At 33.9% G+C, this 21,761-nt stretch overlaps 1 protein-coding gene across 4 annotated transcripts in view; it reads left to right on the top strand.

The window, feature by feature from the left end:
• The first annotated feature begins 313 nt into the window (after window positions 1-313).
• Hikeshi (heat shock protein nuclear import factor hikeshi) overlaps window positions 314-21,761 on the top strand; it is a 25,870-nt gene continuing 4,422 nt past the window's right edge. Inside the window, exons 1-4 of one of the 4 annotated variants that reach the window (XM_015477330.2) lie at window positions 314-546; window positions 2,145-2,215; window positions 4,435-4,672; window positions 19,778-19,929. In XM_015477330.2, coding sequence (XP_015332816.1) covers window positions 2,195-2,215; window positions 4,435-4,672; window positions 19,778-19,929 — 411 coding nt within the window. In that variant the 5' untranslated portion in view covers window positions 314-546; window positions 2,145-2,194. Of the gene's footprint in view, window positions 547-2,144; window positions 2,216-3,194; window positions 3,211-4,434; window positions 4,673-13,309; window positions 13,447-19,777; window positions 19,930-21,761 lie in introns of those variants that run through there. The other 3 variants (XM_015477329.2, XM_048787946.1, XM_015477331.2) reach the window with 3 other exon arrangements.

Genomic DNA, 21,761 nt, shown 5'->3' with positions numbered 1-21,761 from the left:
GGCCACTTTGAACCTCTTCCTCATGAGTTAGTGATACTTATAGAACTTTTCTAAGAATGTAGTGAAGCGATTATTGTAGAACCACACTGTTCGCTCTAAACGGTTACAAAAACGTTTTAAACGTTTCCTCCCGGGACCTTACTTTAGAAAGTTGGATCCAGAGTGCGTGAGGACCCAAAATGGGACCAATGCCAACCTTCCAGTCTACTTGGCTCTCTCTTCCCGGAAGCGGCTCAGGGCCCTATGGGACTTGTAGTCTTAGACTGACGCTGGCATGCCCTTCTCTTTTAGTAGCAGGAAGTGGACATAAGACCCGGAAGTGCTTTTCGCGCTGGGAAGCAGGGTCAAAGGTCGTGGGGACTGAAGGCGTTCTTGCCGCTGGTCCTGCAGCTATGTAGTGGAGGGACAAGTTCCCTTCCGTAAAGTCTGGAAGGTTCTTGGGCTCCTCTAGGGCGCTAGCCACAGGACTGCTAGTCGCCAGCTTCGGGTCCCTGCTGGCTGAGCGGAGCCGCCGCCATGTTTGGCTGCTTGGTGGCGGGGAGGCTGGTGAGGATGGGGCTGGGTGGTATCAGGAAGGGGTCTGGATGCAGAAAGCGAACCTGTCGGAGCAGGGTGGGACCTCGGTGCTGGAGACGTTGTGAAACCGCCTCTATAAAAATTTTGGCTGGATGTGTGGGTTGGGGATTGGGACGCTGGGGTGCTCTCTGTTCAGGTTTACTTGTACATTAGTCACAATATTAGCTGTCATTTATTGAGGGTGCAATTTGTACCAAGTATTGGGCCTAGTGCTATGCACCCTTTTTGTCAGTTTCTTTTTGCGTAACGTTTATTTGGTATTTCAGATTTAACCTTCGTAATCCGTAAAATGGTCATTGCTCCCATTTTGCAGTTGAGAAACTTAAGCTCTGTTGGCAGTATAAATGCTTGCCTAAACTCATAAATTTTAGATTTTAATCCAGCTTCTCACCGGACTGTCAGAGATTAAGGCATTGTATAGCTGTTAGGTCTCTTTGGAAGGTCCCTAGTAAAAATGTGTTTATTGGAAATTGGCTGATAAAAACGCCTGAAATTTATGTGTGAGCCATATCTTAGATAATCAGAGAAAGATGCGAACAAAATGTTTCCTTTATTGGTCAGAAGAAACTGCTTTGCCAGATCATATAATTTAATGAGATCGGCGTCTAGAATTGTTTAAGAATAATTTGGAGAGTGAATTTTGTTTGCTTCTGTAGAAACCATCCATATATCCTTTTCAGACTGACACATTTTACTAGAGTTCTTTTTCTTTTTTTCTTTCCCCCCCCCCTTCCCTGCCTTGTTAAATATTGCAGCCCCTTTGATTTTTAAGTCAACTCTTGGTGTTACATTTGTATTCTATGCGTTATTCTAAGAAACTACGAAGACTACTGGCCTCAGAAAGTTTGTCCTTCCAATGACTTGGAGGTCCCTGTGGGATGGTGGTAGTTGGTCATCCTGGTGAAATAATTTTGGTTTTACCCTGCTCTTGATAGGGAAATTGGTTCAGTTTGGGAGGAGTGTGGCACTCAGATGAGTGAGTTTCATTAACGAATGACATTTAAAATGTGTTTTTAAAGAATAAAAGAGCTATATGGAATCCCACTTATCATATTGTCAACTAATTTGGAAGGAAATTAATTATAGTAATATCTGTGTCTATTTACCCAATACCTAATCTCTATTGTGGATATTCAGTAGGGATTTCTTCACAACCACTGGGGGCTTTTTTGGGGGGTAGGGTGGGGAGGTGGATGGGTACTGGGGATTGAATCCAGGGGTGTTTTACCTCTGAGCTACATCCCCAGTCCTTTTTGATTTTTGTTTAGGGTCTTGCTAAGTTGCTGAGAACAAACTGGAACTTGCCATCCTCCTGCCTGATCTTCCAGGAGTTCCTGGGATGACAGGCATGCACCACCACTCCTGGTCAAGACAAGATTTTTTTTTTGGTGGGAGAAGGGTGTTTGGCTTTTAAATTCTATATTATATTGAATGTAATTATATAATATATAATAGAATATATATGTAGACTATATATTCTAAATATATGTATTAAAATATATAAATAAAATGAAGGGCATACAGACCTTGCAACATCCCAAAACTTACCTATGTTATTCTATTACCAGAAAAAGGAAACCACTCATCTCAAGTTATGAACCTAATTTTCATTCCTTGAATGTTTTTTCTTGGAAGAGAGGTAACTTTTTTCTTAAAGTCAGTGATTTAGAGTAAGTGCAAATTTCTAGAATGTCTGGTGTCTTGTACAGGGTTGACACTTAAAAAGTATTTATTTTTCCTGATAGTTATTCAAGACTAAAACCACAGTTTTCCATGCTCCCTAATGTTATATGCATGCTATAAATCAGTGAAACAGAATTTAATACTCATGCTGGCAGTTTGGTTTATATTTTTGTTCTTCCTTTGTTTCTTTCTTTATGTTTAAAGTGGAGAATTTAAATTGAGTCAGAAAATTTCAGAAGAGTGAATCAGAATTTGAGTTTAAAAACACAGCTTTGCGGGGGAGGTGGGGGCTGGGGTTGTGGCTCAGTGGTAGAATGCTTTCCTCAGGTGTGAGGCACTGGGTTTTATCTTCACCACATAAAAAATAACAAATGAAATAAAGTCATTGTATCCATCTATAGCTAAAAAAATATTTAAAGAAACACAGTTTTGACATCTTGGGAATTTAATTTTAGAGCAATTTATATTACTTTGTAACTAATAGATGGAATTATATAGCAATATATTTTTTATTCTTTTTTGTTATTAGATAGGATACTACAGAGGGGGAAATATTTTGGTAACAATTAGCAAATACTGTTAACAGAAAATAAATTGTATATAGTTAAATAATAATTGACCATTTAGTCTTCAGAGGTAATAGTAATAATTCAGATTTGGTGTTTTGGTATATAATAATTGTCAAGCAAAAACCAGACAAACTGTATTTAAATTCTTGACAGCCTGTCTATCTTGAGTGCTGTCAAAATTAATGTTTCTCTTTGCTAATGGATATAAAATAGCATTATCAGTACTTTTATTCTAAAAGTATAACTTTTTTTTTTTTTCTCTGACAGTGCTGTATTTCACTGGATAATCATTGCAGATCTTATGCCAGTTTTTTTTTTTTTTTTTTCAAAATATAGGGTTGTGACCACTATGTGAAGCATTTTCCTTTTTAAATTTGTGCAGGTATTACTTAAAAATCATTTATTACTAAATTGTCTTTGGTGCAAGATTAGGATTCACTGAATTGTGAATATAAATGCAGTGGCAATGATTATGTAGTGAAATATCAATAGATTTCTCAAATTTTAATATATTAGTTTATAAATTAATGTTCAGTTCTAAAACAATTAGATTATGAATTGACTGAAGAGGGAATTTTTATAAGTTCCCACATACTGAATTTAAGGAAGAATTTTTATATTTTGTATACAAGTCTGCATGACCATTGAAATGAAAAAATACTGGACTATTGCTCCTAGTGGAACTATAGGGGTACATTCCTGAGAGCCTCTAGTTTCAGCCTTTGTTGTCAACTATCACAATTTTTTTTGTTTCTTTTTATAAACATCAAAAAGACATTTAATATGCATTGTTGATTCATTAATATTCAATTCGTGGTCTAACAGCATAACTCATGCCTGAACAAAACTTAATCTAACACATGGGTTTTCTCTGTAAGGTATTTCATAGTTCTGTTATAGTTAGAAACACTAACCAGCACTTTATAAATCTTGGCCATTTTAAATAGCAAAATCACTGACAAAAAGTACAAAAATGCAAACAAACATGGCACCAAATAGACTATGAAAAATATTTGTTTACAGTATGCAGGCTGAAATGTGGTACTGCATAGCCTAGTTTTACCTCAGCTGGGAATATGTAAGTCAGGCAACTCAAATTTTTGTTTTACCGATGACAATGTCCATGAATGACTGCAGAAGTAATAGTAAGCATTGATTTTTGAGTTATATCTGAGTTTGCAAATACAGAATCTTCAAATAATTGCTACTTCTGGATTGCTTAACCACTTTAATGATTTGAAGTTCTATACTCTCAAGTTGGGTGATATGAGCTTGATAATGTTATTTGAAGAACCTTTCATTTTTACAACATTGTGAAATTGTAGTTATTAAAATCCTTTCAGGGAACTTCTGAAAGAATATAGTTGTATTTTGAAAAGATTACATATATATTAAGGCTAAATATGTATTTTTGGACTCTATTATATAATAAAGTTAACACTTTCTGGCATATTTGGTAGTTTCATAATTAAGAGTACCAGATTAGTCAGACACACTTCATATAATCATGATAATTGACTATGCTGATGTCATAATTTATAGCGATAGCATAAGTATCACAGAAACTCATCAAACATTGAACTAAGAGGAGTTTCTTATTTTCTAGGTACAGACAGCTGCACAGCAAGTGGCAGAGGATAAATTTGTTTTTGACTTGCCTGATTATGAAAATATCAACCATGTTGTGGTTTTTATGCTCGGAACGATTCCATTTCCTGAGGGAATGGGAGGATCTGTCTACTTTTCCTATCCTGATTCAAATGGAATGCCAGTATGGCAACTCCTAGGATTTGTCACGAATGGTAAACCAAGTGCCATCTTCAAAATTTCAGGTCTTAAATCTGGTAAGAATAATATTAAAATAGTTCTGTAATTAAACTTAATTTCTTAACTATTCTAACATAAGATGATAGCTTTTTAAACTGTTACTTTTTTTTTTTTCTTTTGGTTGCTAGTAATATGTACCTTTTTTTTTTTTTTAAAGCAGATGATACAGAAACATTTGAAATAAGTAAAAACCTTTCTTGGTCCTTACTCCTATTCTCTGCCCCTTGAGAGAACTACTGAAAGTAACTCTCTCTGGATTTTTCTGTGTGGGTGTTTTATTAAGGAGAGGGGTCTTATGATTTGTAATAAACTAAGATTATAGGAAATAGAATGGGAGTGTCTCTTTTCTTCCATTAAGATTTTTGAACTCTTAGATTTGATTTCCAAATTGTTCTGATTTTGGTTCTTTTGATATTGCAAGGAAGTAATCCTCACTTTTACACTTCGAGGTATTTTGTGAAGAAATTTGAGACTGGAACTAGATTAGCTATCACTTCCATTGAATCTTGGGTTCCCTTAAGTCTGGATGAACATATTTGAAAACTCTTAAAATATAAATATAAACTTTTGTACACAGTGTCAATGGAGTCCAAGGAAAAACTATATTTAGGGAACGTGTAGATAACATGTTTATGTATTTAACAAAAACCTTTGAGTATCTACTGTAGGAATTAAAATAAAGTGATTATGTTTTTGCCTGAAATATATTCTTATAGAAGACATTTCTATAGTCCAGTAATTGGAAGAATGAAAACGTAATAGTGCTGAGGCAGAATAGAGAAGGAAGTGTGCAGTTAACTCAAATAGGTTTGGGCAGGTTTCTTGGAGGAAGTGATACTGGAGCTTTTAAACAAGTAGGAATTTTTCAGACCTGTGAGAGATTTATTGGGCATTGTTTTCTAGCTGTGGGTAATAATCAGCATAAGACAAAAGTTGGAAAGCACAGTGTGCTCAGAATGGTACCAGGTAGAGTCTGCTTGGGAAAAATTGGTATGAATTATGAAAAGTTGTGTGTTGCACAAACTGATTTGAAATTTCATGGGTCAGCAATTTTTTATATGCTTAGGTCACAGACCTGTTTGAATGCTATAATGTAAAAACTTGAAGTTACCAAAAAAAAAAAAAAAAAAAAAAAAAAGACTCAAGAATAAATTGAAGTCCTGAAGAGATATAGTATCAATAAAGAAATTAAAATTGGTAGCTGAAATCTTTATATCTATGTACAGAAAGTAGTTACAAAGTAAATTTAACTGAGAAGTTTAAAAAACTTCATTGTAGAAAATTCAAGTATATGCAGAATCAGATCAAACAGAATATTATATCCATCACTTGGCTTCAGAGATGACCAACTCATGGATAATGTTATTTCATATTGTTTGGAAGCAGATTCTTAAATACAGCATGCAACCTATAAATAAATTATGTGTATTTAAGAGATTAAAGTCTTAAAAAACTGTAATACATTGGTATTGCAATTAATATTAAACAATAATTCTTTAATAGCAAATTAAATATCCGTGATCAGTGTTCAGATTTCCAATGGTCTCAAAAGTTTTATGAGTATATAAAGTTTTAAAATAATTTCAATTAACATCCACGAAAGATCCTCATAGTTCATTTGATTGTTAAAAGTCTCAAAAATCTTTTATGAAAATTAAAGGTTTAATGTGTTCTTTTGTCTTTGTTTCCAGTAAACTAGTTGGATTTAGAGGTTTTACCATATTTCATTTGAATTGATTTTTAACGTTTTTTGACAGAATTATTATTGGTGGTTACATGTTCTTTCATCGCATGTAGTTAGCTCTCTTTGTGTGTGTGTAATTAGTAGACATTCATATACAGTATCTAAATTGACTAACTCAATAGAGTTAGTCAGAATGATGATTCTATCCCCTCTACCCAGGGGCACTTAATTGAGCCACATCACCAGCACCTTCCTCCTTTTTTTTCTTTTTAATTTGAGACAGGTTCTCCCTAAGTTGCTGAGGCTGGCTTTGAACTTGTGAGCCTCCTTGTGAGCCTTAGTCTCCTGAGTTTCTGGGTTTAAAGGAATGTGTCACCATGCCTGGATAGAATGATGATATTCTATTTTGCCATTTTGTTTATTAACTGTAAAGAGAAATGTGTTATGCTACTCTCTATCTACCTGAATTTCAGAGGTAGAATCCTTATAAGAAAAACAGAATAAATGCTTGATGTTTTTCTCTTTACATATGAATGGCCAAAAAATGAGTTGATTTTTTTTTTTTTTTTTTATGGCATAAGGAATATTCTCTGGCATCTTGAAAGGTAATTAAGTTAGGCTGGGGATATAGCCCAGTTGGTAGAGTGCTTGCCTCACATGCACTAGGTCCTGGATTCAATCCCTAGCATCACAGGGGAAAAAAAAAAAAGTAATTAAGTTACTTTTAAAAGAATTGTGAAATCATGGATGTGTGTGTGCATTTGATTTATATCTGATATATTCTAAGCATTGATATAACATCAGAATCTATTAAACCATAAGTTTAAATTTCTCAGTTCTTTTTTTTTTTTTTTTGTATTGGAGGTTGAACCCAGGAGCACTTAACCACTGAGTCACATCTCCAGCCCTTTTTATTTTTTAAATTTTGAGACAGGGTCTCACTAAATTACTTAGGGTCTCGCTTATTTTTTTTTTTTTTAGACTGGCTTTGAACTTGCTGTGCTCTTACGTCAGCCTCACAAATTGCTGGGATTATAGCCATGAGCCACCATTCCTGGCTTTAGTTTTCTTTTTCAGCAGAGACTAATATCTCATGGCTTTTAATCTTTCATAAGAGATCTTCCAAAGAACAAAGAAAGTTTGCCTTGTTAACAGATTTTAATAGGTTTATTGAGATTAGTTGATATACAATAAATTTCACATATTTAACGTATACAGTTTGATAACTTTTGACATATCATAACGCCTGTGAAACTATCATCACAGTCAAGATAATGAACTTATTACCTGCTGTAGGCAACTCCTGACCTATTTTCTGTCATTATAAAATAGTTTGTATTTTCTATAGTTTTATATAAATGAAATTATACAGTATATACTTCTTTTTTACCTGACTTCTTTTATTCATTGTAATTATTTTCAGAGTGTCTTATGTTGCAAGGTGTATCAATAGCTCATTCTTCTTTATTGCTAGTAGTCTGCCATTGTATGTATATTGATACATTTGTTTATTCACTCACCTGTTAATAAGCATTTGGATTATTTCTAGATTTTGGCTTATAAAAATAAGCCACTTTGAATGTTTGTATATAGATCTTTGCATGGAAATATGCCCTTGGGTTACTGAACAGTGGCTAGATCATATAGTACTTGGATATTTTGCTTTTTAGGAAACTATCAAACTATTTTCCAGTATAATTGTTCTGTTTTATGTTTTACCTAGCAGTGTATAAAACTGCCTGTTCCTCTACATTGTTGTTACAGCTTAAGCTGTTCTAGTGTTATTTTACTGTAGTGGCGTCTGATTGTGGTTTTAATCTCTATTGATAGTGACTATTTTTATGTGTTCTTTTTGCTGTCTGTATATCTTTCTTGATGAATGTCTGTTCAAATTTTTTACCTCTTTTTAAAAATTGGGTGTTTTTGAGTTTTGAGATTATGTATATGTGTGTGTGTGTGTGTGTGTGTGTGTGTGTATATATATAAAGTTCTTTTTTTAAAAATTTTTTTTTAAAGAGAGAGAGAGGAGAGAGAGAGAGAGAGAGAGAGAGAGAACTTTAGTATTTATTTATTTTTTTTTTAGTTATCGGCGGACACAACATCTTTGTTTGTATGTGGTGCTGAGGATCGAACCCGGGCCGCACGCATGCCAGGCGAGCGCACTACCGCTTGAGCCACATCCCCAGCCCTATATAAAGTTCTTGATATAAGTTCTTTATCAGATATGTGATTTTGAAAATATTTTTTTCCCAGTCATTGGTTGGTCTTTTCTCCTTATGGTGTCTTTTATAGAACAGAAATTTTTAAATTTTGAGATAGTCCAAGTTTTTAATATGTTATTTTCTGGATTGTGCTCTTGCTATTGTGACTTAGGAAATCTTTGAGGAAATTTTATTGTAGATTTTGCTTTTATATCTGGGATTCAGTTTGAATTGAATTTTATATTTAGTGCAAGATATCTATTGAAATTCTTTTTCTCCTCTTGCCAAATGTATATACAGTGAGTCTAGATTGTTTGTTTAAAAGAAAGTCATGAATAATTTTTTGTGCATTCATCATTGAAAATTTCATTTGATGCTCACTTGAGTGCTCCCAAACTTCTTTTTAAAAAAGTGACGTATAATATTTATGAATATTTATGTATTGATTTAAAAAGGAAAGAAATAAATAGAAATAGATACTTTTCTAATTTTTTTTAATAATAAAATACCAGTTAGGAAATGGTAGAAATATTGCATGGATACTGGTATATATTATAGTAATAAGCAGTACAGAAGAAGGAGCAACTAATTAGGAAAGAGAGACTGTTTGGTTTGACAAGCCTTTGGGACCTGATTATAGTGCCTTAAATATAAAGTGATAGGTTTTGTTTATATAACAATTGAAAGTAGAGAATTTTAGTGGTTTATTTAATCATATGCATTGATTAAGTTGAATATTGGAATCTTAGTCACTGGCTAGTAGACCAGGGCATATGATTGTTTTTAGAGACATACTTACTAAGTTATTCATTTAACTGTCCAAACCTATTTTCTCTCCTCTTTCCCACAGCTTTGCCAACATTTTGAGTTTGGAAGGGGGCCACAACATTCCTTTTTCATTTGTGATCAACATTCCCTGCAGGAGATGCTTTTTCATGCCATTTTTTTGCATTGCCTTTGGCTGCCTTTCTCTTGTTTCCCTTAGGAGGTTGGAGAGGCACTCTAGGGTCATATGAATCCTAACATTTCCTTATTGTGTTATCTCATTCAATCTGGAGAAAATTTTGCAGTAAAAAATAAATTAATCCTGCCAGGCATGGTGGCACATGTCTGTAATCCCAGCAACTCAGGAAACTAAGGCAGAAAGATCACAAGTTCAAAGCCAGCCTCAGCAATTTAGTGAGGCCCTAAGTGACATTGGGAGACCCTGTCTCAAAAATAAAAATAAAAAGGGATGGGGATGTGTTTCAGTGGTTAAGCACCCCTGGGTTCAGTCCCTGGTACAATAAGTGAATAAGTAAATAAATAAATAAATAAAATTAACCTAATTAATATTACTGAAATTTTAGGAATAATATCAAAGAGAGATTTGTGTGTGTGTGTGTATGTGTGTGTAGTTGCATAACACAGTCTAAAACCCAATCTCAGAGTAATTCTTGATCCTTGATCCATTATGAGAAAATGGGTTTACATGATAATAATATATATTTATTTATTTTATGGTCCTGGGGATTAAACCCAAAGCTTCTGACAAGTTCTTTTATTCTGATTTTAAAAAAATAGTTTCATTTTGTTTTAAAAAATCATTTCCATTAGAAAATGGCTATTGATAGTTTAATCTATGAAAATAACTTTTTTTTTTTGACACTGGGACTTGAACCTAGGAGTGCTTTACTACCGACCCACATCCCCAATCTTTTTTTTTTAACTTTGTTTGTTTGTTTATTTATTTATTTACTATGTGGTGCTAAGGATCGAGTCCAGTGCCTCACAAATGGGAGGCGCTCTACCACGGAGCTACAACCCCAATCCCCCCCTTCCTTTGTTCTTTTTTAAATTCTAATTAGTTATACATGATGGCAGAATGCATTTTGATTCATTGTACACAAATGGAGCACAACTTTTCATTTCCCTGGTTGTACACTATGTAGAGTCGCACCATTCATGCAATCATAGACGTACCTAGGGTAATGATGTCCATCCATCACCAGTCCTTTTTGAGACAGGTCTTGGTAAGTTGTTCAGGGTATTGCTGAGTTGCTGAGGCCATCCTGGAGCTTGAGATTCTCTTGCCTCATCCTCCTTAGTTGCAGTTTTTAGAGGTGTGTGCCACTGTTTCTTAATGAAAAAAAATTTCAAGCAATATTTATCATGCTAAAGCACAATGTTTTATAGAGAATATTAAATCAGCATAAATTAGAGACTCAGTACACATCAACAATAAATGGTAAAATGCTGTTGAAGAAAAAATTTTTTTCACTTAGCATTATCTTCTCTAACTCCATCCATTTACCTGCAAATACCATGATTTTATTCTCTTTTATTGCTGAGTAATATTCCATTGTGTATATATGCCACATTTTTTAAAATCCATTCATCTACTGAGGGGCATCTAGGTTTGTTCCACAGTTTAGCTATTGTGAATTGTGCTGCTGTAAACATTGATGTGGCTGTGTCCCTGTAGTATGCTGTTTTTAAGTTCTTTGGGTAAAGACCGAGGAGTGGGATAGCTGGGTCAAATGATGGTTCCCTTCTAAGTTTTTCAAGGAATCTCCATACTGCTTTCCATATTGGCTGCACCAATTTGCAATCCCACCAGCAGTGTATGAGTGTACCTTTTCCCCCATGTCCTTGCCAACACTTATTGTTGTTTGACTTCATAATAGCTGCCATTCTGACTAGAGTGAGATGAAATCTTAGAGTGGTTAAAAAAAATTTTTTTTGTGATCCTCCTGCCTGGGTTAAAAAAAAAAAATTTTTTTTAACCAGTAAGTTGTTCTGAAAAGAGCCTTTTGAATGTTGAAAGTATGAGAATTCTTAATTTATATATAAAAATTAAAGTATTCTTACTAGGAAATGGTATTTTTAAAATAACAAAATTAGATGAACTTGTAATAGATTCCTCAACTTTTGAGGTACCCTTTTCAAGCCTGGGGGGTTTGAGTATTTTGAATAAACCTAGCTAACTAGCACATTAGGGTAGGGAAGAATCTTGCTGAAATAGCTTCAGGCAATTGTGATTGAACCAATTCTTATAACCCCCATTTTTCAAAAGAGGTATTTAGTCCATCACCCCCATCCAATACTGGAGATTGAACCCAGGGCCTTGCACATGCTGGGCACCTACTCCACATTCAGCTGTAAACCAAACCCAGCTTTGCTTAACATTTTTATTTTGCTGTTTATTTTCTTTCTTTTTTCCTCTTCCCCTTTTTTGGGCATTCATTTGGATTGTGTGTTTTTTCTTTTTTTTAGGATTGTGTATTTTTTATTCTATATAGCTTCTGATTTTTAGCTATATTCCTTTGTGTTAGTATTTTTTTTTATGTGTGTGTGTCTCTGTGTGTGTGTGTGTGTGTGTGTGTAAAGGCACACGTGCGCTGTGCCAGGGATTGAATACAGGAGCACTTAACCACTGAGCCACATCCCCAACCCTTTTTCTATTTTTTTTTTTTTTTTAAATTTTGAAATGGGGTCTTGCTAAGTTGCTTAGGTCCTTGCTGAGTTGCTGAGGCTGGCCTCGAACTTCTGATCCTCCTGCCTCAGCTTCCTGAGCTGCTAGGCTTATAGGTGATGCCACCACACCTGACTGCCTTAGTTTTTTTAAATGTTCCTCTAGAGATTATAATATTCATTGTTAACTTTTTACAGTGTTCCATGAGTTAACGTTACAGAAGTAATGTAATGATAGTAATAATAATAATAATAATAATAATAATAATAATAATAATAATAGAATAATAAATAATAGAAATAAATAATCTATAATAAGTAATCTATATTTTCAACAATGAAACTGAATTTGATTATTTTTATAGGGTCTTACCTTCAGTTTTCCTTGCTTATTGGTTCATGTAGTGAAATTCTGAATATAATGACAAAAATTTTTATATTTTATTTTGAGACAGGGTCTTGCCAAGTTGCATAGGGCCTTGCTAGGTTTCTGAGGCTAGCTTTGAATTGTAATCCTTTTGCCTCAGCTTCCCAAGCCTCGGTGTTACAGGTGTGTGCCATTGTACCGGCTTCACTTTTGTTTTGATTTTATTAGGTCCACAGAAACATGTAAACATGTGCAGGTTGTCCCGAGAATTTACTCAATAGATACATCTTTAATTTTCTCAATGAAATATGCCTGGTGATAGCCTGCATATCTCAACTTATGTAAAAGGTACCCTTAATTAGAATTAAAAATTCATTTTCTGCATATACGTAAATATTTTTGTCTAGTTTTATACTGAGATTGTTCCAGTGCTTTTTGAAGTTTTTCCTTAAAATGTCTTACCTGTATACTGAAAGTGGTATCTAGCCTTAGTAACATTAAATTATTATCTAGCCTTAGTAACATTAAATTATAAAAATCTTAAGAAAGCTTAACATTGTTTTCAGCACTCAGATACAGGATCTACTGATTTCTGGTTATTATAACTTATACATCTGTTAAAAGCTGTAACATTTAAGAATAAGAAAATGCCATGTAATGTTAACTTTAAGAAGTTTTGGTTCATGATATATCAGGAACACGAGTACAGTATCTGTTAAATTGTGGTTTAAAACTTTGATCTGAATTTGAAAGGAGAAAATAGTTTCTCTTACCAAAAATAAGTAACTGAAAATACTTATATTATGTATCTTTATGCATATTTATATGCATTTGTTTGTCAAAGATAAATATTTGTTGAGTTCATATACTATTTGAAGAGTTTATTTAAGCCCCATGCACATACATCATACACACAAAGTTCAACTTAAAACCTTCCTTTTCTCTGTAGGTTAACTATTTGTAAAGTGTTTCAAGAGACAAGGAGGATATGGCTCAATGCCTCAGTCAGGGAGAATTCCAGTGACATCTACAGTGGAGAATTATATGGAGACTGGGAAACAGAAGAGTCCAAGATTGGAAGAGCAGGTGGGGGAGTAGGACATTAGGTCAGATATAAAAACACTTATGTAGAGCTTTACAAATATATTTTATTATGTCTGTAGCACTTTAATATGTAATTATACTTAGCAGAAAAGAAGAAATAGTTTCTCAATTCACCTGTGGTATAAGAAAGAGAGAATTATATGTGTTTATATGAATGAGTACTGTAGTAGAGTTTTGTAGAATATTCTTATTATGAGAAAAGGCTAATATTTTATGTTTTAGGCCTTTAGAGTAAATTGGGCACCATATAGTGGGTTTTACCTTATTTTATTTTGGTTACATCCCTATTGTGAGGTACTGTTAATTTGGTATCAAAATTTAAAAATATCAATTCTGGTCTTTATTTTTTTTCATTGAGGATTAAAGAAAACTTTATTTTGAAAAATTTTAAATTAGAGGAGAATTTTAAGGATTGCACAAAGAATTTTTTATACTTTCTTCACATACGTTTTTGCTATATTTTATTTATCTTTGTATTTATGTATTTTTTCTTCTGAAACTTTGGCAAATATGTCATAGACATCATTTCCCTTTTTCTAAGTACATTTGTAGATATTTCCTAGATCAACAGTGTTCTCTTTCTTATATAAGCATAGTATAGTGATTACATTCAGCTAATTTAATGTGAATTATACTACTATTATCTAATATACAGTTTACTTTAAAGGCTTGCCAGTTGTCCCAATAATATCTTTTAGTAAATCCCTCTACCCTGCACTTCCATCTAGGATCCATTCAGGAACATGCAGTTACTCTTGTTACACCTTAATCTTTGATCTGGCATAATTGCTTAGCTTTGTATTTCGTAACAGTGACATTAAAAAGAAGATTTTTTTTTTTTTTTTTGCAAATGTTAAAATTAGAGTTATAAGTCATTGTCTGAATTTCTTCTTCATGATTCTTCTCTTTTTGGTCTTGATGCCATATTTTAATGTCATTGCTTTTAGCTTTCTCTACATTAGGCATTTATGGTCTTTCACTTCTTCAGCTCAGTTACTAGAAAGAAACAGTTAAGCTAATTCAGGTTTTGTTTTAAAATAGAGTTGAGGTTGTCAAGGGGATTAGAAAGGACAACAAAAGCTCCAAGATGCTTTAGTGTATTTATATGAAGTGGAATTAGTGAGTCAGAGTGGGAACCTCTTTGTGACATTTCTTGACTGGCTTCATTGTAAAGTAAGTAATGAATAAAAATTCAGACTTTAGAATTTAATATAAAAAGAATAATGGACTGAACTGGAATAAGTTTTGACTCTGGAGTTTGACAAATCTGTTTTGAACCGTGGAGATACTCATTATTGGTGGTATACTCTTTTTTTCTTTTTCTTTTTTTTGAGATGGTGTTTTCCTTTGTTTCCAGGTTGGTCTCAAATTCCTAGCTCAATTGATCCTTCTGCCTTAGCCTCCCAGAGTAGCTGGTACTATTAAGTGTGTGCCACCACACCCAGTTAGGGGTGTGTACTTGACCAAGATCTTTAACCTTAAAGGAAAATTCAGTAAAATGTAGTTAATAAAAGTATTTATGTATGCAGAATGAAAAATAGTGCTTGGCACACAGTTGATGTTTAATAGGTGTTTTTTTAAAAAATATTTTTAGTTGTGGATGAACACAATACCTTTGTTTTTTAATTTATTTTATGTGGTGCTAAGCATTGAACCCAGTGCCTTTATGTGCTAGGCAAATACTCTACCACTGAGCTACAACCCCAGCCCTGATAATAATAAGTGGTTCTTTTTATGTTTATATAAAATCATATAATGTCAGTGCTCTTAGAAATCATCCAGATAACAAAACCAGTTCAGAACAATTAAGTGACTTTTACTCCTTCTTGTTAGAGTATAAGCTCCTTGAAAATAGGGATTGTTTATGGCTTTGACTTTGTGCTCTGTATGATACAGTGGTGGATGCTCCTTTAATAACACTTCAGACATCCAAAATGGACAAATTTTTTTTATCCATTTTTTTAACCATTTTTTTTAAAATTTATTTTTTAGTTTTAAGTGGACACAATATCTCTATTTTATTTTTATGTGGTGCTGAGAATCGAACCCAGTGCCTCACGCATGCTAGGCGAGCGCACTACCATTTGAGCCACATCCCCAGCCCCTTTAACCATTTTTTTTTATCTAAGATATTTATTGGTAACAAAGTTTTGAGAGTCACACAGTGCTTAGAATATGCATTAGTGAAAAATGAATTTCAGTCTTGTCAAGCTGTCAATAAAAATGAAGCCAAAAGATTTTAGAAATATATGATTTCTAGATTTTTACATTCAGTACACTGTTAAGCAGACATAATTAAGATGTTTTTATATTACTTATAGCATATGTCAATCATATTGAAATGCTACTGTTTATTAAATTACCTTCCTTTGCCATAACTTGTCTTTAGCCTTCATTTCTTTGCTGTTACTTTATCTCTGCCAGTGAACTTTTAGTTCCTCTTTTGAGCACTTTAACCATCAGAAGGATTGTTATTTCTTGAGTTTTATTCTTTTGTAGAGTTCTTCCAAAGAATACAGAGAACATTTATTTATATTTTTTTAATAGGAAAAAACCTCATTTTATCTTGCAGTTACTCTGTAGGTCCACTGGATCATTTTATAAACCTAAGATGCATTTGGAAATATTAGTGATCTTATTTCTTCTTTATCTTGAAGTACTTTGTTTCAACCAGGAAATTATTTCATCATTACTCACCAATTCTCAACTATACTAAAAGGAAAAGGGCTAAAATAATAAAAATGGAAGAATGATGGAACTGCCTTAGAGCAGAGGTTGTCAGACTTTTTTGTAAAGAATCAGATAGTAAGCATTTTAGGTTTTACAGCCCCTGAATTATCTCAGTGGCTTATGATTCCACTTTAAACAACTCTTTAAAAATTTAAGAACCACTCTTAGCTCCGAGGTCATACACAAAAATTGGTTGTGGGCCAGATTTGGTCTGTGCATCTTTATTATTCATTTCATTAACTATAATTTCATATTGCATTGGTCAAAAGATTATGTTAACATTAAAGAAATGTAAAAGGAGACAAGGCCATCATTATGGTCAGGTTTTAACTTTTATTAAATAGAATATGAAGTTAATACTGTTTGTATTTCATTCACAATGGCAAAGAGAAAAAACTGACAGAATACATTTTACATTTATTAGACAAATTAGAAAACAAATCCAAAGAGCTAAATGTAGTCTAGACTAATGATGGTAAAGTTATTCATATATACAAAATTTCAGATTATGAATCTTCAGAGAATGATCTCATCTGAATTTACTCAAATAATTGATTATTGAACAAAGGACCAAAAGAAAAGATGGGTACTTAGGCATTTAAGAAGAAGAAATTATCATGCAGTATTTTCTAACAATATCTTGAACATGTATTAAAAGATGTATGTTGATATTCTTTCATCTTGTATATTTGTGCTTTAAATTTGACTGGATAGGGTTTGTAAGTAGAAAAATGCTAAAAGTGGGTGTATATACAAAGGTGATTGAAAGGAAATAATGTTTATAAACTAAAAATAAGAGTATTTTGTAAATTATGATCAGAGATTGGTCATCCTTACTTGAACAAATTATGAGCCATTACAGTTTTTAAAATTTCAGACTTTTAAGTATTTCATTTTGACAATGTATAGGCCATACAATGAACAAGATGTAACCATAAGTTAGAACTTATTAGAGGTCTAACTTATAAGATGGATATTTCATGTTCATTTCTGATGGCCAATGAGTACTAGTATTTAGAAGACATGCCCATTTCACCTATATAAATTAAAAATAAGGAAAAAAAATGAAATGGATATCTAGTTTTGCTGTATTTAAATACTTAATAAAATTCAAATAAAGTTTTTTTCCAACATGTATTCTGAACATTATTTTTTTGTGGGGGAGGGGCGGTTGGGGATTGAACCCAAGAGTCCTTGCTTTACCACTGAATTATACACCTACTCCCTTTCTAACCATTCTTTGTTAAAAGGTTCCATTAGACCCAAATAGCAAATGATGATGACTACTTTTCTTTGTATACTGAGATTAAAAAACTAGCTTTCTGTAAGATTTCTTCTCTTGCATTATGTTTTGCATTAGGCTCTTACAAGAAGGAGGGATACCCTGAGAAACAGTCTTTAAAAATTAGCTGCTGCAGCTGGGTGTGAGAGCACTTGCCTGTAATCCCTGCAGCTTGATACACTGAAGCAAAAGGATCACAAGTTCGTAGCCAGTCCTTGTAACTTTATGAGTCCCCAAGCAACTTAGTGAGACCCTGTTTCAAAATAAAAAGGGCCCGGGACATGGCACAATCATTATGTGCCCCTGGGTTCAATCGCCAACACAAAAAAAGAAGAAAGCTGTTGCATTTACTCTTAGAATGTTGTTGAGAACTTGATATAATGTGTGTTTTGTTTTCTAACAATATGCTGAATGTTTTACTTGCTCTGCTGTTTTTGTTGTTGTTGTTGTTATCCTCTTTTTTTTTGGCGGGGGTGCGGGGGTTCTGGGGATTTAACCCAGGGACACTTAACTACTGAGCAATATTGTAGTCCTTTTTATTTTTATTTTTGAGACTGGGTCTTGCTGAGTTGCTTAGGGCCTGGCTAAATTGCTGAAGCTGGCCTTGACCTTGTGATCTTCCTACTGCAGTCTCCCAAGTTGCTGAGGTTTAATTACCCTGGTTCCATACCCTGGTCCTCAACTTATGGGTAACCTTAAAAATAAGCCTCCATTTTTGGTATGGGTACAGGGAGCAAATGGACCTCATTTACAAAGAATTGTAATCAAATTTTTTTTTTTTTGTATCTGGTGGTTCTCTGCCTTGCCTTTAACTTACCTAGCAGGAATTTTTCCAGTGCTAAGGTGACCACCCTGGGATGTTTGCCAAAAAACATTTACAGACATAAATCAATCACTGCTGCTCGAGGCATGGGACAGGAGTTGGAGTAAGCTTGGGATGAAAGCCAGAATGAGAAGCATTGGAGAATAAGGGCTTTGAAATTTTTTGATACACGCTTGGGAATCTGAAAGGGCACATACATGCCCTGACCTATATACATACTCCATACAAAACCAGGAAGATTCAAAGCTTGCACCTCAGCCTGGCTTTTAGGCTCTGCACAGCTGGAAGTGGAGACTAGGGCAGAGTTGTAGACTGCCTGGATGAGTATTGAGTCTTGATGAAAATCACACAAAGACACAATTAAACCATTATAGTAAAGAGAGAATCTTGAAAGCCTTGAAAGAAGTAACTCATTACATACAAGGATCCTTTTAGCTGTTTTGAGATGATAAATAAAGTCTAGACAGTAATAGAATGACAAAATTTTGAAAGGAAAAGAGTTGTCAACCATGAATTCTGTGTCCAGCAAAACTATCAGAAATGTAAAGAGAGCTGGGCACGGTGGCACACACCTGTAATCCCAGTGGCTTTGGAGGCTGAGGCAGGAGGATTGTGAGTTCAAAGCCAGCCTTAGCAACTTAGTGAGGCATTTAGCAACTCAGACCCTGTCTCTAAATAAAATATAAAAAAAGGGCTGGGGGATATGGCTCAGTGGTTGAGCACCCCTGCATTCAGTCCTCAGTACCAAAAAAAAAAAAAAAGGTAAGGAGAAATGGAGACATTCCCAGATAAACAAAAACTGAGTAGTTGCTTGCATACCAGCCATATTAAAAAAATGTTTTTAAGTTCTTAAAGCTGAAATGAGAGGACATAAAATAGTAATATAAAATCACTTAAAGAGATTGGCTGGCACTTGGAGGTGGTGTCTTAGGTGTATATTTAATGATATAGTTTTGAACAAAGGGGAAAAGTTTAATTAAATATTTTTCATGAGTAAACTGCAAATTTCACTATTGTCTATTTGATAGCAGCATCAGCTTTTGAATGAGTAGATCCATGGCAGTTAGTAAAACATGCTATATTGTTTATTGGTGGTTAATGGCAATCTAAAGATCTTTCTGTAATAGAATAATCAGAATGCTAAAATTAGTTCTAAAGATGTTTAAAAGCATACTTCCTACATAATTATACAGAATTGAATCTTTAATCCTCATTTTTCTCATTCTGTTATTGTGTGTAGCTGTAATAGTTTTGGGCAAGTTTTAGAAAAGAAATATTTTTCTGGGGCAAAACTTTTATCTTTTATACTTTATTAGTATGCTAAAAAAATTAAGTAGCCTTTTGCATTTATATTAAAAGAGACAAACTTGGGTATAAGAGAACTTTTTGCTTTGTACAGACCAGAGATTAAATTATTTCCAGAGGAATTTGAATATAAGTTAAATTTGGAATATGTGGCACACATTAATTTCTTTCAGGAGAAGGAAGCCAACATCCGTTTGGAGCCATGAATATTGTCCGAACTCCAACTGTTGCTCAGATAGGAATTTCAGTGGAATCACTGAACAGTATGGCTCAGCAGACTCCTGTAGGCAATGCTGCTGTATCGTCAGTTGACTCTTTCACTCAGGTAATACACATTTCATTCTTTTCCCCACTTTATTAAGGTTATAATTGACATTAAGGTTATATGATGTACAAGATGATGTTTTGATGTATGTTTACATTGTAAAATGATTAAATCCAGCTAGGTTAATCTGCCTAGTTAACATGTCTATTAGCCCACATACTTACCAAGTTTTTTTGTGGTGACATTTAAGATCTAACCACTTAATAATTTTCAAGTATAGAGTACATTATTAAGTATAGTCTCTGTGCTGTACATAAACTTTGTACCCTTTGAACAATGTATCCCTGTTTCCCTTCCTCTACAACTCAACCCCTGACAACCATCATTCTACTCTCTGCTTCCACAATTTCAGTTATTTTAGATTTCACATATAAGTGGGATCATACAGTAGTTCTGTCAGTGTGCCTGGTTTATTTCAGCTTAATGTCTAGAGGGGAAAATCTGAGATTTAGGAGAGAGTGGAGAATTGCAAAGAGTGGAGTATCTTTTTTTTGGTGGAGTTGCTTGGGATGGAACCAGGGTCTTGTGCATGCTAGGCAAGCACTTTACAACTAAGGTGCATTCCCAGCCCATGAAGTACTTACTTGAGTAGAAAAAGGAGCACAGGTGGAGGTGTTCACCTTAGCAAGGGTAATGGATTATGGGAACAGGTGCAGGAGATTGGTGGATGTGGTGATAATAACTTGTGCAGGTTCTCTCCTGATTCCTTCTCTTTTCCTCAGTGATATAAGAAGGAAGATCACTAGCTAAAATTGAGAGAAAGGAAAAGATACTGGAAATTTAAATTAAAAGGGCTTTAAATCCTTTAGGAAAGAAAGAGGATGAATGGACTAGGGAAAGTTTTAGGGTTTATTGTATAGAACCAAAGGCACATTTTTGACAATTGTGGTCATCATGAATTTAAAGGCAGATTTGTCACATAACCTTTTGAGAATGGACTGAATTAAGAATGACAGAATCTTTGTCTCAAAAGAACTTTTTTTTTTTTAAGGGGCCAGCAATATAGCTTAGTGTCAAAGTGTCTGCTTAGAATGCGTGAGGTCCTAGGTTCAATCTTCACGAAAATAATTTTTTTCTAGTAAATTATTTAAAAAATAAAATGCCATGCCAAAGAAAGCAAGCTCTAAAACAATACTTATAGTATCCCACATAGATGGTATTTAGAAAAATGTCTGGAAAATACACCCCCAAAGTGTTAAGTTTCCCTGGAGAAAAGTAAACTTTTTGCTGTATTTAAATTATTTAAGCTTTTTTATAAAGCATATTTATTTCTAGTAAACATTTTATTATGAAGAATTTTAAATACACAAAGTACAGAGAATAACTTACGTATTCCACCAATATTTATTGTGTACTGGCACTGTGTACCGGGCATTTTCTGAAAGAGTTACAAAGAGATAGATGAAATAAAGTAGCCCCTGTTTTTATAGATTCTTTTTGTAGTGGATTGTATTTTCCCCTTAAATTTAACTTACATTCTGTCATTCTTACTACTGATTTTTTTTTAAATGCTGGAAATTGAACCCAGAGCCTTGTGCACGCTAAGCAGGCATTGTGTTATTCAGTCATACATCCAGTACCTGCTACTGATACTCATTTTTTAAAAATTGGTTCTTAAGATTGGCAGCCATTATGAAGTCAAACAACAACAAGTGCTGGCGAGGATGTGGGGAAAAGGGTACACTTGTACATTGCTGGTGGGACTGCAAATTGGTGCAGCCAATTTGGAAAGCAGTATGGAGATTTCTTGGAAAGCTGGGAATGGAACCACCATTTGACCCAGCTATTCCCCTTCTTGGTCTATTCCCTAAAGACCTAAAAAGAGCATGCTA

Source organism: Marmota marmota, unplaced genomic scaffold (assembly GCF_001458135.2).
Source record: "Marmota marmota marmota unplaced genomic scaffold, marMar, whole genome shotgun sequence".
Lineage (NCBI taxonomy): Eukaryota > Metazoa > Chordata > Mammalia > Rodentia > Sciuridae > Marmota > Marmota marmota.
Note: the sequence above shows the minus strand (reverse complement) of the source record. Positions and strands in the feature narration are given on the sequence as shown.